This window comes from Lepisma saccharinum, chromosome 1 (assembly GCF_977018435.1).
Source record: "Lepisma saccharinum chromosome 1, izLepSacc3.1, whole genome shotgun sequence".
NCBI classification, from domain to species: Eukaryota; Metazoa; Arthropoda; class Insecta; order Zygentoma; family Lepismatidae; genus Lepisma; species Lepisma saccharinum.
In genome coordinates this window covers 80,954,286-80,966,661 of record NC_139229.1, presented here as the reverse complement: position 1 = coordinate 80,966,661, position 12,376 = coordinate 80,954,286, and the positions used below count along the sequence as shown (strand labels likewise).

The window sequence follows — 12,376 nt, the reverse complement described above, 5'->3', positions numbered from 1 at the left end:
TATCTACCCTCCCTCCCGCTTCCCAGGACCACCCCATCCCAATAGAGTTCAACAAGGTTTTTTATATCCCTCCCCCAATTCCGTGTATTTTCTTCTCTTACTTGCATTATCAGACAATGGCCCTTCAGTGTCGTGTTACCCTCCCTTGCTAGCTGAAGCCAATACTTTAAAGCTCTCATCCGAGCTTGTACTGTCTCTCTGCTTAGATCTAATTCTTTAAGTACCCCACAATTGGCAGTGCTTCTACTTACACACTGTTTGAATACTTGCGACTGTGCTCCCCCTTCTTGCCCCCCACAATTCAACCCCATAGTTCATGGTTCCTGTTACTATTGACTTGTAGAAACTCTGAATCACTGAGAACGGCATTTGAGGTACTTTACTTATTGTACGTATTACTTGGTCTATTGCGAGCTTTGCTTTGCTTTTTCTTGTCTGTATATGTTGCGTCCAACTTCCAGTCATAGAGAATGTTACTCCTAGGTATGTGAAACGCTTGACAGGTTCAATTACTCCCCCCCCCGTAATTTCCATTTTTTTTTTGTTTGCTGGAAGTATACCCATTTTTGAAAGTCATGATTTTAGTTTTTTTAATGTTAACTGTCATTTTGTATTTTTGGCAGCCCTCGTATATGCTATTTAGTCCTCTTTGTAGCCCCTCTATTGTCTCCGACATGATGACTATATCGTCCGCATACAATAGTACAGGTATCTCTAGTTCCCCTATAGATGGGGTTGCGCCCTGCCCCCATGGTATTTCGTTCGCCACCCAATCTATGAAGAGGGAGAATAGGATTGGCGATAGCATACATCCTTGTTTTAACTCAGTCTGTGAGGGTTGTAATGATGATACTCTGTGGCCATCGCATCTCGCACAAAATTGTACCTTTTCATATATGGCTTGTAGTGCCCTTATCATGCGCGCCGACATTCCTTTCTGTTTTTCAGTTTCCCCCACAAAATACCCCTTTGAACTTTGTCAAATGCCTTCTCGTAATCGATGAAGCACGCGTACAACTTTTTTCGTTTCTCTTTTATTCGCCCAAGTACTAATGTGTGCAGTATGAATGTATTATCTAGGGTACTATGCCCTTTCCTAAATCCCGCTTGTAAAGGAGAAATTGTATCAAATATTTCTGACCACTTTTGTATTCTACGATTTAAAATGTCCGTATATATTTTGCTCCATATTGGAAGCAAAGAGATACCCCTAAAATTGCCCGCGTCGCTCCTATCTCCCTTGCTTTTATATATAGGACAGGTTATTTTCTAACATATTCATGTCTTCCCCTATTGCTTTAAAGAAGTCCGTTCCGATACAATCCAACCAGTCGCTTTCCCTTTTTTCAATTTCCCAATAGTCATTCTTAGCTCATCTACTCGTATATCCTCATCAAGTATCGGTATGTAGTCCCCTAGGAAGTAACGTTCCCGTGCAATTTCTGTCTGAAATGTCTCCCCCTCCCCGTCAAGTAAAGAACGAAAGTGAGATTCCAAAATATGTGGCTCAATATGTACCAAGCTGTTCTTCTGACCTCTCAGTTTGCGTAGAACTCCCCATAATGCCGAAATATTCCTCTCCGAGATTGGCTTTTTAATTTCTTCGAATTTTTCAACTTGCCATTTTTCTTTTTCCTCTAAAATGTTATTATACTCTCTTCTGACCATAAGGTAGTTATTTCTGCCCTCTTCGCTATTTGTGTTTCTGTAAAGTTTCAAAGCTCGGTCCAACCTTTTCTTTATTATTTTGCATCTCTCGTTGTACCACCCTCCCATAAGAGGTTTGCCCCCCTTCCCCCCTCCCTTTAGCATATGCCTTCCGGCTCTTCCGAAAATATGATATCCTAGCCCCACTGCTTCCTGTATATTATTTTCTTCGATGGCTATTTTAAAGCGCTCTTGCAACATTTTTGTCACGCAATCAGTCATAATTATCTTGTATTGTTCCTCCCCCTCTTTAGTCCACACGTAGATGCGTAATGTTTTCTCCGGCTCTAACGCGAGTTTTGGAGTGTCTACGTTACTATGAGTATCCCACTGAATGTCGATTTCAAGTGGCATATAATGCAATTGCGTTTGCGCCTGGACGTGAAAACCCTTAATTCTGTGTAATAATTCGAGAGAGCCAATAGCATAATCACTATAGTACTACTTCCCCCCGCCCCCACGTATGTGAAGTGCCCCGGATGTTCTGCAAAAAATTCCCATTTAATATTTGGAGCCGTAGACGCATAGTGGTTTCGATTTCATTTTAATCTGTAGATTCAGTCCCAAATAGCTTCTCTGTGCATTAAATAAACTTAAAGACAAACTCAAACAGGTAAGTAGGCCAATTCTATCAGGGGAATTAGTCCGTTTTGTATAGACAAAAAATAGCTGGTGCAACAGTCCTTTGATGGCCAAGTTGTGCCAAGCAGGTTTAAATCGAATGACGCCTGATTAGTGTGTACACTACTTCCGCAACGCATCTCCACGAATTGAAAATGGAAAACTTTCGCATGAACATATTTGATTGAGTTTGTGGATGGGGGATGCCTATGCAAATTATCCTAGCTGGGTGGGGGGTGTTTTATGAAAATGTTCATAACGGGGGTCTAACACCCTCCCCGCCGTGTTACCCCTCAGTTCGAACTGCTGTACGGTTGTGTGTTCTGCCTTTATACAGTATATGCTGAATACCCCTTTACAGCCTCAGCTTTTGACCTGGGGATTTTGGTCATCGGTGAGACATGTTGATTCCAGTTTTGGTAAGGAGTCCCGTATGGGAGTAAGCATGGGCATAACTTGGGATTTAACATGGGGGGGGGGGGCAGGATCGTACTTGAGGCTTAACATTGTGGGGGGGGGGGGCAGATTTGAAAAGTTTTTCATCCCAGAATTATTTGCTAAATAATTGTTACATCTGTGAAATCACAAATATCATCATTAATTACTTTGCTCCTCAGGTCTCAGGATATTTTAAAAAAAGTATCCTTAACTTGTAAATTTTAATAAACCTGGAAATTGGGGGTGGGGCAAGTGCTCCCCTTGTCCCCGCCAAGTTACGCCTATGGAAGTAAGTAAAGCAAACAACCTGTGAATCTAGGATAGAGTGTTTATCGAAGATATGTTCCGGTAGGATAAGTTAAAAGTACTGCTATTAATATGCACTGCGATATGATGTGTTAAGTAACGCTTTATCACAAGCCATTAAGTAGAAAAGAGAGGAATGCACTTTCGTGGTAGAAATCCACACAGAAATGTAAATGCGTTAGGATAAAAGAGCTTCATTATCTACATAGAAAAATACCGCCTCCTTTGTTATCGGGAAGATTTTTTTGTCCACTGTGGCTCGTTTTGTGTTCGTGGTGAACCTTATTCAACCGCGAGTCGTGCAGAGGACACTGTCATTAGTTTGGCGTGATGCTTTTTTTTTCTTCTTAAGAACCTTCAACAAAGCATATTAAATGCTGTTATTTTCCCATATCATACTCTGTTACATGTTTATAATAATGTAACACCCCGTGTATTCGGTAGGCACCGATTTCTCCAAAGTTCAATACTCATTCGAGCAATAGAGACAATATTCTGTAGCAGCTTTCCTTATTCTATTGTTGCTATTATTTATATTATTAAGGAGACGTGGTCGTTAATCGGTAGGACGTCTGACTGCCACGTGGGAGACCCGGGTTCGATTCCAGAGGTGGCTGATCTAATCTCTGGCCTTGTCCCCTCATAACGCGGCTCTGGGGGTCACCCAGCCTCAACTAAATGGGTACCCTTGGGGTAAAGGCTGCCAGAGCGTCGTGTTGATCACATCACCTCCAACATGGCCTAGATCGATAGAATGTGTGGGGCCCTACCCCCATATCCTCCTATATATGCCTCATGGCATTGTGTAAAGTACGGGGAACTTTCCCACCTTACATTATTCATATTATTGCGTTATGTATTTGTATACTGCTTTTTAATTTTAAACAAAAGTTATTTGAGGTCTCTGTTCTATCTTTGTTTGTCAGAACTAGTTTTAAAATGTCGCGAACCTAGAACAGTGTAAAAATGTTGCAACACCACTACTTTAAATGCCTGTATTCCCCTTTTGCCTAATGGCTTATCAGTGCACGATATGATTTATGATGCAACCGTCATTTTAGGCGAAGCGAGAATTTCTGTTTCGCCTCTTTCTCATAATTTAAGCTGAAATGTAAATAGGGATATTTGGGGAACTTATGTCAGACGGTCTCTTTTCCACATGGTGATCAATTTAATAGCCTTATTAAAGTTTTATATATGTTATGTATGTAAACCAATTCAGTAAGAGTTGAACGTCTATTGGTTAACTATAACCATGGGCACTGAACCCCCAGACACATGTTGGGCCTCTGACATGTAACAAAACAAAAATACAAATTAGTTACATTCTAATAAATGGATTAGACCTACGCAGGAAAAAGAACTATACCTAGGGAACATATTCACGGCATAGCAAATTTTCCATATAAATATTTTCTTTCAACTTGATTAGGCGAAAGACTCATTAGGCGAAACGGGACGTAATCTTTCATGTAAATGCGAAATGCGTTGTGAATGTTGTATTAGTAACACAAACGTATGTTTTCCTCATCTTCGTTTTCTGGTATTTCAACCTGCATCAACAATAATTTTCATATCTTAGAACAAAAGCATTTTCCCTGTTATTGTAAGATTTTATATTGATTTATGCAGTTATATTTATTTCACTAAATACTTTGTTAAAACCTTAAATATTTGCTTACATTACGATTATTATGAAAGAATTTTAATCATTCTACAATTGTACTTGAAAAACTAGAAATGTGAAGAGAGATTGCTTTTATTTATATTTTGCAACAGACACAAACAATTAGAAACGTCGTTCCAATACTTCTTACCTCAACGAGTGCTCCGAATTCTTGTCCAATATTTTCCCTTGTGCTATCAGACTTTCAGGGGTGATAGGTGGCAGCACTGTGAAGCTTTTGCTGCGAAGTGCACCATCTTGAGAGGCTCTCCTATTTGTGCTGATCTGTGTCAAAAAAATATTATCGAATGAGTAGATTATACAAGTGTTTAATGAGACAAAATATAATGGAACAGACCACAGTAGGAATGAACGGTTAGGCAAGGAAAAGTATGAACGAGAAAGATCACTGCTATTTAGCCCAAAACTGGGTTTTTAGTGGACTTCCATCCACCCATGTCATTTCTTGTCAAAGCGATGTTAATTGAATTCATGAACAAACCAAAGTGAAAAGATTAGTTGCCCTAAGTATCAAGACATAAGCTCGTGAGTGATGTGGAAGTATCCAATTTCTTCCCCAAAGATACACATGTGACCTTGAAATGACCTCTAATTAAATTATAAAATCAGTGTTGAAAAACGTTAATGAATTTGCAACCTAAAAGTACATGAAAGGAAAATACACTCCTCAAAAAGTTTAGAATATTGTTATGTTAGGCAACAGGTGATAGAGAATGCAACAACACACGGTATCTGTCTGGTGAACGTTCTTGTTTTTTTCGCCGACATATGCCACTGTGCCTATCACCTATTGCCTAATACAATAATAATCCAAACTTGCTGTGCCTAATATAACAATATTCCAAACTTTTTGCGAGGAGAATATAATTATGAAGTCTGATTATGAATAGTGCTCTGAATTAAAACATTCGACTAGTGATGAAATTCCTAGTACCTATGCAGAAGCCTCTAAACCAGTTTTCGTTGTAAAAAATATGAAAATAGAGAAGACTAAGCAGTGACCAGCTACACTTACAAAATTCCTATGAAATTTGCAACACCGTACTCGGTAACTGCTTGTTAATTGTCTATTGATTTATTTTGGACTTCCCGATAGCGTTGTGGTTATCTCGCTCACTTTGCAAGCAAGCGAACCAAGGTTCGATTCCTGGCGGAGGAATAATGTTTCGGATTTCACTATAAATTGTATTGATTAACCTCTGTGCATAAAGTAGACACAAACAGAACTTTGATAAACGTGAAACCTCTGAATTTCTAGAATTCACAACTGGGTACGAATCAAGTGGTATTACGTTCTATGGCTTATCCCCATTTACAAAACTTTTGCTGTTTTGGTGTGTGCGAAATTGCAGTGAGAAGCATAAATAGATTATATGCACCATCGATTGAATCGGCATCAGCGGAAAAAGAGGTTTATTTCTGGAATATTTTTTCCCACGGAATCATGATGAATCCCTAACCTACGTCACATGATTATATTTTCCAAGACTTGAAAAGAATAATCTGTTCCTTTTTGGCAGGCAAGCCAACGAATGGTAAAACTAAAGAAGCAGTACACATTCGTTTTTCAGTAAAGGGTTTTAAGTATGAATTGTAGCAATTTCAGCGTGTTGTTCAAGAAGTTCCTAACAGCGACAAAATGAGTGACCTATGCTTATTTTGTGTCTAAGCATCATGGGACCTAACTTTGGGGAGGGGGGAGGAGATCGAACGCGAGGCTCAATCTTAACACCCACTAAGACGTGGAGAATCGCAACAACATAACGTTTGTTGTCTACTTCTATTGAAATCAAATGGTTTAACGCCCACGGGAATTTCCGTGCCAGAAGTCTGCAGGTTTTCTTAAAGGTTATCATCCACTGAAACGCTTCTGTTGCCGCGTTTCTCCGCGTCTCAATGGGCGTTAAGCTTAACTTTGCGGGGAGCAGAATCAAAAGGTTCTCTATCCTATAAAAGTACGTTTGCGAAATCATATAAAATATTCATTACATTACTCCTCAGGTCCTTGGAGATTAACAAAAGTACCATTAACTTGTAAATATTAATAAACCAGAAAATTGTTGGGGAGGAGGCAAGTGCCCCCACCAATTACGCCAATTCTATTTCTTATGGCTGTTTGAAACACACATTTGCTCTTGACTGTACCCTGTGACCTTTTCCTGGGGTCCTTCAATCAAAAAATGAAGACAAATGAAATGCAACTCACCATTTCCTCCGACTGCGTTCTTTTCCTACTCCGCCGAGGCCTGCCTTCGGGATCCGGCTCGCAGAACTCCGGGCTGCTCCTGTGGGAAGAAGCATAACATCATTCGATCAAGCTGTCGGCAATCAAAGTGAAGGCGGGTGTCTTTCGCAAGTGTCCCTCGCGAGGAAGGACCATCGATTGAATCGGCATCAGCGGAAAAAGAGAGGTTTATTTCTGGAATATTTTTTTTTCCACGGAATCATGACGAATCCCTAACCTACGTCACATGATTATATTTTCCAAGACTTGAAAAGTTTGAAATCGAACCGCTACTGGCGAAATTCTGTTTGGTTATCATGACTGAACTTGAAACTGACGTCAGTTATTTATTATGCATACTGGCTTGCTAAACCTCGAACTCTTCTCTTGCCCAGGTAAATTTGCATCTGTGTTATTGTGCGTCACTTTTCTGCCACTTTTGGCTAATTTCGACGATGAGAATGCCAACCTCTTCTAGGTAGTACAGTGGGATCCATAAGTATTACCGTGCAAATTGTCCATCACCAGGTTCGTGTGGGCCTCCGCGATGGCGCAGTGGTAGCGTCGTCGCCTTGTATTCAAGGAGTCCCGGGTTCGATATCCGGTGAAGGCACATAGTGGTTCGGATCCCACTTTAAACTGTAGGTCCAGTCCCGATTAGCGTTACTGTGCATAAAGTGGACTTAAAACACCAACTCAATCAATCAATCAACTAGGTTCGCGCACATTATTTGACCTAATAAGAGCTCCAAGAATTAAAATAAAACAATAAAACAAGCTGTTGACAACTTCTGCACCAGCTTCACACATAAAAATCTATCGCTTAAAGGCACATAGGATGTAAGAGAATAATTAATGAAAACAGTAATTGACAATTTGCACGGTAATACTCATGGATCCCACTGTACATCTTGGACTGCATTTTGAAGACTAATTAGGCTCTGGCGCGTAGAAACACAGATAGGAACTCGAATTGCACAAAATCAAGCTTAATGTTCTTTTGGTGCATGAACTGACACAAAACATGGAATTTTCATTTCTTTGAAATAATCGTGTCTAATCTGTTCAACCTATGAATTTTAGTGCACCACATGGAACAGCAGCTGATATATGTATAAGTGCTGTAGCCGCTGTAGCCGGTTCTGGTTCATAACAGACGATTTCTTAAACTGAAAATCCTTTGCTTCCAGGAGTCAAAGGTGGGAGTGACGTCACTGGACTTGGAGGTATGAAGGTGCTGTTCCGGACCTCACTTTCGATACAGGCTCCTGGCCAATTTTTCACTTTTGTTTCTCTTATGTCAGCAAGAATTTGATAATGTAGAGTGGGGTGAAGTGTCTTATGTGCGTGACACTTCCTTTCTTCCCATTCGTTACAATTGGTTTGGGAGTTTTCTAGTTTCTAGTTCCCTTTTTTACACGAGCGCACTTGTTTGCATTATTGAATCTATGTATTTTATTTCCTTTGGTCTCTTTGAAGAGGCAAGTGTTCCTCAGAAAATATAATGGTGTCTGTTCATTGGCGTTCCCATAAGCTTTAAAGGAGGTTGTTAAGTATACTTTTTTAGTAGCCAATCCTCACTTTCCCCGCCTTTGACGTTTTTTTAAAGGAGTACTGGGCCAAAGGGGGGGGGGTATGGCCCCCATCACCACTCCTTTGGGCATACCACTGTGCCTGTTATTAATTAGTTTGTTTTTTTGTATAGTGTCTTGAGAAATTTGGGCCATTTTACTTGCGTGATAGTTTGTTTAAGTTTGTTTATTTTGAATTAAAGTGCAGTCCAAAAATAAACTCTCCATAGATTGGACAAGAGATTAATTTCAAGCTTTATAAAACGTATTGTATTTGAAAATTTCATTAAACGCACGGCCATGAAATTAGTCGGGTGGCAGAAGTTCGCGCTGTTGCCACGTCAGAGCACCACCCCGTGTGTTCGGAGGTTTAAGAGAATGAAAGATCTCGTTGTAGAGTTGGTCTTCGTAATCCATGTGATGCAAGCTGACAGCATTTGCTCGAAAGGTCAGGGATGACACAAAAGTGCCCCGGAGGGAGGTCGTTCTGACGCTCGAACTAGGCAACGCAGCCCGGTTGACGTTGCCACACAGTGCGCAGGAAGAAGGGACTTTTGTCCCGCTCTCGCTTTGCTTTACGAACATGCGACACCAGCGCAATTCTGCTCAACCGTCTATTTTCAAGGCCGTGCGTTTGTGGGAATTTGAGATGTTTAGTGTACTCAATTACACAGGTTTCCTTCCACTGCTTACTAGGCAGTTTTTTTTAGTCTTGGTTAAAATTAACTCTACCTCTGTTACTAAGTTCTACGTGTACCATAGGATTCATGTTGTATTGATGTAAACGTCTCAGTTAAATACAAGTGGTAGTTAAATGTATCATAAGCAAAGCTAATTCGGGTTATACCAACACGCAAGCAGCAGCGGTTGTGTGCGTGTTGTGCTTCCCTGCTTTCAGTGGATCTCCCGTAATCATTTATTGATCAGCATTCTAGCCCCAAGGTCGCAGCCTTTGTTGCTTATGAAAGATATAAAGTCATCCATCGTGTTGGTCAATTAAAGTGCCAATGGTTGATTTATGATTGTTGCAATCAATACAGAAGGATTCCACTCGCGCGTGAAGTACAATTCGAGCTTATGCGATTCCGTTAATGTAATTTGAAACTATGGATAACAACGCGTGCACGTTGAATGTTGAGCACAACAGCAAGGGGGGTTACGAAGTACTCGTTGTGAGCGTTCGGTCTTTATTTATTTATTATTATTGAGCTCAACAGGTTTACACCAATTTACAGAGTTCATATTATAGTAGTGTACAATTTCTTATACAATACATAGAATAACAATACTGTAGAGTTTCATAACATATTTACATCTGTTATTTTAGCCGATGTATTCATAACTGTTTTCTTGAATTGTGAATGACATTGCGAACACATCGACGCTTTTATTCTCTTTCTCCATAACATTGTAGAGCACATTCATTCTCCAAATAGGTGACCTTTTCATGATATTTGTTCGTGCTTTGCTCACGTAGAAGGTTTCATGCTTGCGTTACGAGCTCAGGTTCCTGTCCCAGGGCTGGTCCCTGGGGACACAACTGGGGGCGTTAGAACCTTAGTCGTACCACAGAGTTTGCCGTTAAAAGTTTTCCAAAGTAGCATAAGGTCTCGTCCTTCTGTGGTCAAGTCTGTCCATATGGAATTGCTCTATTAGGTTAGTACTTAGCCTATATGATTCGAACCTGGGGTATTCGCCTTCCAGTTTGAATTTCATGTACCGTAATAATTTTGACTGTGCGCATTCTAAATTTCTGGTATGTTTTTGGACTTCTGTGTTCCATATGACATAGTTTTGTGCACACTAGAGAATATTATAGTATTTTTAGCGTTTGAATATTTCTGAAGCCCCTGCAGGTGCGAATAATAAATCCAACAAGCTTGTAGGCTTCGCTTATCATTTTGTCTACATGATAGGCAATTTTTTTTTAAGATTAACATTATTTATTTAATATTGGTATTCAATAGGTGTTTTTTGCTTTGTGTATGTAACAGAAAACCATTTCTTAACATTCAAGGAAAGTATGAACACCACACACTCAATCTATTTATGTCGCATTGTAGGAAGGCACAATCGTCAGCACTTGTTATTCTTTGATAGAACTTTAAGTCGTCTGCAAATAAGAGTTTACGAGACTTAATCAGATGTTCGGGTAAATCATGAATTAATAACAAAAATAGAAGAGGCCCTATATTGGATCTCTAAGGGATGCCCGAGCTCATCAATAATTCATCGGATGAGGAGCCTTTGTAGGTTGCATATCTTCTAAGATATTACTGGAGTTTCTTGAAATGTTACACATTTTATCCTCATTTTACCGTCGATAATATATATACTGTAAAGTTCACAAGGCATTTTCCAATAGCTAGCCGGGGGAAGGGGGACTATTAATACTATTAATAATAAATCATGAAAAAATGCTGTATATCCTCATTCCATATTGCCTCCATTCTGTGTGTAGGGGTGTGTAGGTTTGTGCGTGCGTCTTTCCTCTCTCAGCAATTTCAAAAAACAGTAATTGATCCACGTAATAAAGGCAGGGAAATGTTTTTATGACTGTTTATAGGAACATTTTCTCTTCGTATGCATTAATTATAATCTTACAAAATGTATATTTTGTTACATCAGTAAGAAAGAAATATTTCCTTCGATCTATGTACTGGTATAGTTTGAGTTTTTAAGTCCACTTTATGCACAGAAAGGCTAATCGGGACTGAACCTACAGTTTAAGGTGTGATCCGAACCACTAGTGCCTCCACCGGGTATCGAACCTGGGATCACTTGATTACAAGGCGGAGGCGACGTAAATACTACGCTATCGGGGAGGCCCTAATAGTTATTTGTTATTCATTAATAATTTTTCGTATACAACTTAATTAGAGGACTGAGAATGATAATTTTACTATACTGGCATGATAATGTTTGTGAGAAGAATGGAACATATCCTGGAAGTGTTAGTGCATGGAATTTGCCCTGCAATAAATATGCTTTAGTACACTTCGTTCCTTATGTTATAATGACACAATTTGAATTTACTTCTGTTAGATAGGTCTTAACAATTTTAAAATATACGGTACATCAGTGAAAAAAATAATTTCTGAAATCCAGTCCCCCCTCTTTATTGCGGCATTTTGTTCAATTCGAATGTTACCAGTCAAACGATGATTCCCTCCAAATCCTCCGACAGAATTCTCGAATGTTCAACCCGGATTTGGGGAAGGGGCCATCTACAAGGGAGCCTCGACAGTTAGCTAGCTTTCTTTGAAAAATTATAAGAATAAGGTTCTTGAAATGTACTAAGAATATTAGAAATGTAACTAGCAATCTGACACAATTCTGCTTCAAAACTGTTGAATAGTACTAGTTGATTATGATGAATTGCTTGGACTTTTAACCACTGTTCATGGTTTTATGTATATGCACCAATTTCAGAGAATCGTTCTATCCGCCTTCAGGGCATAGGCGTAACTAGCGGGGAAGGGGGGTGGGTCTGTCCCCCCCTGAACTGCCACCTACCCGCCGGGTGTCGTCCGGACCCCCTCGTTACATACAAGAGTGGGGGGGAGGGTTCCGATCAACGATTGATTACGAGTCAAACTCGTCGCTACTTGGAAAGACGAATTCAATTCGACTTAAGGAATTCTCCAGCTGCATTCCCTTTGAGCCAAGACAACACGTGAGTCCGCATTCGGCATTCTTCCACATGGCTCACATTAGTCAAGGAGTGGCATGTGCCTATTCTAGATTTTCTTCAGTCTTTGTGGACTAATCCCTCCTTGAGGACCCTCGCAGACAAGATAGTCATTGGCCATTCGGAAAGCT

The 12,376-nt window shown here is 40.0% G+C and overlaps 1 protein-coding gene across 2 annotated transcripts in view; it reads right to left on the bottom strand.

Moving 5' to 3' along the window:
* LOC145983619 (uncharacterized) overlaps window positions 1–12,376 on the bottom strand; it is a 78,419-nt gene that overhangs the window by 30,451 nt on the left and 35,592 nt on the right. For both annotated transcript variants that reach the window (XM_083116684.1, XM_083116690.1), the window contains exons 3-4: window positions 6,966–7,044; window positions 4,890–5,023 (exon numbers count right to left, since the gene is read on the bottom strand). In XM_083116684.1, coding sequence (XP_082972810.1) covers window positions 4,890–5,023; window positions 6,966–7,044 — 213 coding nt within the window. The remainder of the gene's footprint in view (window positions 1–4,889; window positions 5,024–6,965; window positions 7,045–12,376) is intronic.